The sequence below is a fragment of the Limulus polyphemus genome, unplaced genomic scaffold, assembly GCF_000517525.1.
Source record: "Limulus polyphemus unplaced genomic scaffold, Limulus_polyphemus-2.1.2 Scaffold6325, whole genome shotgun sequence".
In the NCBI taxonomy this organism is placed as follows: Eukaryota; Metazoa; Arthropoda; class Merostomata; order Xiphosura; family Limulidae; genus Limulus; species Limulus polyphemus.
The window spans coordinates 49,468-55,682 of record NW_013671935.1 but is presented as its reverse complement, the minus strand read 5'-3'; the positions used below and the strand labels follow the sequence as shown (position 1 = coordinate 55,682).

At 33.4% G+C, this 6,215-nt stretch overlaps 1 protein-coding gene across 2 annotated transcripts in view; it reads right to left on the bottom strand.

Annotated features, from left to right (window-relative positions):
* Positions 1-212: 212 nt before the first annotated feature.
* Positions 213-6,215, bottom strand: part of LOC111089465 — a 27,491-nt gene continuing 21,488 nt past the window's right edge. For both annotated transcript variants that reach the window (XM_022402010.1, XM_022402011.1), the window contains exons 4-7: positions 4,938-5,087; positions 4,223-4,398; positions 3,804-3,877; positions 213-2,238 (exon numbers count right to left, since the gene is read on the bottom strand). In XM_022402010.1, the coding sequence (XP_022257718.1) occupies positions 2,049-2,238; positions 3,804-3,877; positions 4,223-4,398; positions 4,938-5,087 (590 nt within the window). In that variant the 3' untranslated portion in view covers positions 213-2,048. The remainder of the gene's footprint in view (positions 2,239-3,803; positions 3,878-4,222; positions 4,399-4,937; positions 5,088-6,215) is intronic.

Sequence of the window (6,215 nt, the reverse complement as noted above, 5' to 3'; positions counted from 1 at the left end):
AGATGTTTCCGCATATAAAAGCTATCTTCAAGTTTTGTACACCAAAAAAAAAAAATTTCAAACATATCTTGTTGTTGTGATTAAATTAAAATAATATTTACACACACTTTCAATGAGATTAATGCGGTTTTATCATTTTTATTAATACAAATTGACGCTGATACACAATCGTATAAAAATATTTAATTTTTTAAAAAATGTAAAGAGCGAGTATAAAAAAAAATAGTATATATATATATTAAACACTACAATAACAATAATTATATTTTGCACTTCAAAACTGGTTTTGGTAGGGACCAGATTACTGAACAAGTAATTTGTTAAAAATAAAAAGTGTCTAGTTTGTAGTTAAACACAAAGCTACACAATGGGCTATCTGTGCTCTGCCCACCACGAGTATCGAAACCTGGTTTTGAGCGTTGTAAGTCAGCAGACATACCTCTGTTCTACTGGGGGGGGGGGGATAAAAAGTGAATTGAAACTAGTAATATGCATACAAATCTAGGATAATTGGTAAACAAAGACGAGGTTTTTTGGTTTGTCGTCACCAAATACACATGGCAGGTCGTTCACAATCACACGAAACTGGTAAAAATAGAAATATACTCTAAAGTAAAGTAAAGTAAAGTGAAAATTATGGCAACCATAAAAATAAAATGTATAAAAATTATGACAAAGTTTCATATTTTTTATGTAAGTAATACGTTTTTGTTTTGTGTTAGATGTCCACTACACTTTACTTGATTTACAAAATAACATGACAAGTGAAGGTAATTTAAAACCCGTGATATTGGGACCCCTGATGGTGAAAATAGTCCACCTTCTGACTGTATAAAGTACAATATTGGTGCGTTTTATTTATACCTTGAGTTTCATTTTTCTCCGAACATACTTCCTTAAAATAGCATTCTAAGGAATGTAGAACAGATTACAACGAAAATTCATTAAATAACACATTTTGTGATCAGTGGAGGTCAATTATAGGTGATAAAAATAATTGAGGTTACATGTTACTCAGATGAACGTAAATGCGCTTAGAAAAACACACAGTAGGAAAGACCACAAGACGTGAAAAAAATAATGACAAAAAGGTGTTCAAAATTGGTAAAACACACGCCTATGACAAAACTTTATATTTATTTGCAAAGTTTCTGGCAGTTAAAACCGTGTTACATTGAAAAAAGGCTTAGACAGAATAGTTGAATATAAAGAGATTCTAAATTACGTACGTAGTTCATGGAGCACGTTAGCAAAAATATTGTTAGAAGGAACATTGTTGAAGCGGTTCTAAAAACAATTTTAAAAATGGAAAACTAATATTAAAGCGATAGAAATATATTTCCCCGATCATCATTATTATTATTAAATTACTATTTTATCATTTTTCGAATTTATGTTCATTACTTTTCTGTGTCCTTTTAATTTCTAAAATCCAGTTTCTATCACTTTAATACTTGTGTGCTTTACCCATTTTGAACACATTTTTTTTTCATTATTTCGTAAATGCGCTTACATTTAACCTTTTATTAACGCGACTGGTGAAAAAATGTCATTGAAAGTATGTCTCAGTTGCATAGTGCGTCATATTTTCTTTCATATCATTTAGCGTCATCTATAGGTAGATTGGGGTGGAATCTAAAATCAAAATCATACAGCTTACAAAATCGCTCCATAGATGGCTCTAGTGCAATAATATTACTTATATATTATTAAAACATTTTTTGTTAAGGGAGTTAACAATAATTTTCTTTTTGAATTTTAATTCATGTGACATTTCATCTCGACTTACTAAATTTTATAAATAACTCGCAATGTATACACAACTACAAGTTATTAAAATAAGAAACCCAATCTTTTAGGGATAAATTTTATGCTAATACTAATGTGACATTCGTTTAGGTGTTTCTTTGAGCCTTTACTTACATTCGTTGACTTTCTTGATTATTTATAACTGCAGATAATACTTAACAAACAGTCAATATTCGAAATAATAAACATACAAAAATTGCAAATAAAGAAAAATAAAGTGTAAGAAAATTTAATTTTTGTCAGTATATAACTTTCGGATTCCAGATCCCTAATGGTGGTTTTACGAAGATATGTATACTTTCACGTGATATGCTCTGAGGGACAGCATGATGGGATACAAGAGACATGGCCGCTGCTTGAATTCCACTTTGAACACAGGTCAGAACGTTTTGTTTTCGAAGTATTCCGCTCATAATGCCTGATGCTAAGCTGAAACAAATAAGGTAAAATTATTACGTCACAATAATTTAAGCGAATTTAGGTAAGTAACAAGGGAGAAGAACGTCATTCCATGAGTGCCCACAGATATTTTTCCAGGGGAGGGGAGAAGTAGTGTGAAATTGTGAAGTGGATAAAAAAATTAATATACATGTGCGGAATAAATAAATAAATAATAATGTTTCTCATTTTCCATGGGGGCAAGTGCCCCCTCTTCCACCCCACCCCCATATCAAACAAAGCAAGAGCAATCTTTCCAAATTTAAACATGACACTTACAATATTTTACAAGTGCTTATGTTGTCTAAAATACCAATGAAACAAAAGTTGTTTAGTTTCTGTTTTCACATCAGTCTGCATTCAATCAAAATAAGTTAGGTTTGTATCAGTACAGTTCCGTGTACTATTTAAACATAGCGAAACCACACAGTACTACTACTATGTTAAATCATGATGATAGTCGTAAAAAGTAACGATATTTAGAAGTGTTTTCAAAGGTATCGGGCCGGCATGGCCAGGTGGTTAGGGCGTTAGATTCGCAATCTGTGGGTCGCGGATTCGAATCCCCATCACACCAAACATGCTCGCCCTTTCACCCGTGGGGGCGTAATAATGTGACGGTCAATCCCACTATTCGTTGGTAAAATAGTAGCCCAAGAGTTGGCGGTGGGTGGTGATGACTAGCTGCCTTCCCTCTAGTCTTACACTGCAGATGGTCCTCTTGTAGCTTTGCGCGAAATTCATAACAAACAAACAAACAATTCAAAGGTATCGTATTAGTATATCGCAGTGTAACACCTCAAATACTTCCTTCAATGGTGTAGTAAGCAGCGGGGCGCTCCCCAGTTTTAAATCCGTCCCAGTAAAAATGCATCAAATTTTAAAAAATTACTTTCAGGAAAACCAAGAGTACGCATAAAATTTAATCCAGAAGCCAAGGCCCAAGAGCTTCCAGAGCCTTAAGGCGAGCCCTGGACTCCGTTCTATAATGGGTGCGCTTGTGGCGTACATTCCCTCGTTTCGCTCGGTCAATAAACCTTGTCCCCCTCCCCACTTTTAATTTACCTCCTACACCTACCTCTGTCCTTTGTACGTCAAACTAAAAATAATACGTTCTCTCTGTTTGCTTCTACTTTTAGATTATTCGACAGATAATTAATGTATAATTAGTGGTACAGTCACCTATTCGACAGATAATTAATGTATAATTAGTGGTTCAGTCACTCATTTCAGAACTTAGTTTTCCTCTCAGATGAAACTAGAAAATAACTGAGGTCTGCGGTACAAATAACATTGTTCATTAAAACAGCTGATTTAATATAAACTACATTAAGTTATGAAATTATAAAAAAATATTTTGTTTGTTGGTTGTGATGCATAATAAGTCTTGTACCATTCTTTTTTGAACAATGTAACTTGTGAATCCTTGTTTCGTGATTGCTATCCACTGTGCTATTATATTTTTTATTTATTTTTGCACAGAATAAAACAATGAGTTTTAGTGTTAGTGATTTTAATGTCGTTGTCTTGTTTTTCTTTCAAACACAATCACTTACCAGTCACCAGCTCCCACGACACTGACGACCTTTTCAGGCACAACTGGCGGGTAGTAAATAGCCCTTACATTACCCTGAAATAAACAGTGAGTGCAAGGTAAAGCTTTGGTGTTTGCTTATTTTTTGTTTTGATTTTATAATAAAAATCAATTAAAACCCGTGCTTTTAATCTCTATATAACCAAACATTTGATTTTACGAATGATTTTTTTTTATGTTTTAAATAATTCTAAGCCGATTTTTATTCGCTAATCACAGCCAAACGCATTGAGAATATATGAAATGGAAAAATAAATATTTTATCCCAAACTGAATCTTTCATATGATGGTGTACCTCGTCCAATTAAATCCTCTTATTTCAAAGGGTTTATTTAAACCTTGTCCTCATTACAACAGTTTAAATTATTACGAACATCTGACCTTTTTAGCAGCTGATGAACTTTGGCATACAGGAAAACTGCTTCCATCGTCTTCCAGAGTTGTTACGAGCATCATTCCCTTACTGCCCAATGTCACCACTAGGGTGTGCATGTGTTCTAAGAACGGGAGGCTCAGCTGTACGCACTCTTTACACATAGTGTCGAGATCAGTGCTATCTGTAGGAAAACCGAAATATGTAATTACTGAAAGGCGGGAAATGTCATTTTCAGTCTAGATAACTCGACATTCAACAAAACATACGAGAATTTAAGATAAAAGATATATAAGTTGATCACTCTCTCTAATGTTTTTCAGAAAATAAAAACAAATTAAGAATAAACAGAAATTAATAAACATGTCTAATGTTTTTCAGAAAATAATAATAAAAAAAGAATAAAAAGGAATTAATAAACATGTCCAATCTAGGTGTACCTTGTGATAGTTACAGTGGTGGGACTGACATAATGTGTAGCAATTTTTTCAATTATATACAGCGAAGCTCAAGAAAGAAAATATTAAAAGTTTAAGGTTTTTTTTGCGTCTCTACTTTCTTGGACCTTTTTAGGACTGAAATAGTTTCGATTATAAAAGCTACCACAGTTTTCTTGGGCAAAATTACTTTTTAGTTTCAATTGTATATTTTGCTTCTAACTTTACACAATAGATTATTGCGCATTTTTAAACGTTGAAATTCTTTCTTATTTTAAGAACTTACTTGTTTCGTTAATAAACTGGCCACAGAGGGCTTTGTGCATCACTCGAAGTTCGTTAATGTTTGGAGAAGCGTAAGTCAACACTTTCCACGTACCGTTTGGTAGAAGAAAAGGTATGCCCGCCTTATGAATATCTGTTGGCTCGAACCATGCTGGAATAAAGTACACCCATTACTACGTGTACCAAGAAAATCGAAATTTGCAATTATCCGACTAGCTTCACTATATTACAGCAATAAAATGAACATCAATACTTTACATGAGCTACACCCATTACTACATGTACCAAGAAAATCGAAATTTGCAATTATCCGATTAACTTCACTATATTACAGCAATAAAATGAACATCAATACTTTACACGAGCTACACCCATTACTACGTGTACCAAGAAAATCGAAATTTGCAATTATCCGATTAACTTCACTATATTACAGCAATAAAATGAACATCAATACTTTACATGAGCTACACCCATTACTACGTGTACCAAGATAATCGAAATTTGTAATTATCCGACTAACTTCACTATATTACAGCAATAAAATGAACATCAATACTTTAGATGAGCATGTTGAAAGTTGCTAAAACTGACAACCTGTTTTATTATAAACTTTTATTTCCGTGTGTCACCATAGACAGTCTGCTACTGGATTGGACATTCGGCGACCTTTCGATCCACATTCGTGCTTTTCCGTGTGTCACCATAGACAGTCTGCTACTGGATTGGACATTCGGCGACCTTTCGATCCTCATTCGTGCTTTTTTTTCCCCCCAGACCAGAAAAGTTAGAACGTAATGCATTGATTATTAGGACTTTTTATTTTCGGTTTAAACTTGGGTTGTTTTGTAAAGAACAAGGAAATTGCTTTGTTAGCGGTCATTTCTGTAACATCCAGTTCTGGTGGTACTAGCTTAGCGTGATAATATTGAAGTTTATATAGTATTGTAAAGATCACTTAAAGTGCTTTGTTAACAGCTGCTCCTGTAACATCCAGTTCTGGAGTTACTAGCTTAGTGTAATAATATTGGAGTTTATATAGTATTGTAAAGATTACTTAAAGTGCTTTGTTAATAGCTGTTCCTGTAACATCCAGTTCTGGAGTTACTAGCTTAGTGTAATAATATTGAAGTTTATATAGTGTTGTAAAGATCACTTAAAGTGCTTTGGTAACAGCCGCTTCTGTGACATCTGTAACGAATTTGTTGTCATGTATTTATTTTTAATATGAACGTTATTTAGATTAAGTTTGTATTTGGAAGTATGCGTAACTTATAGT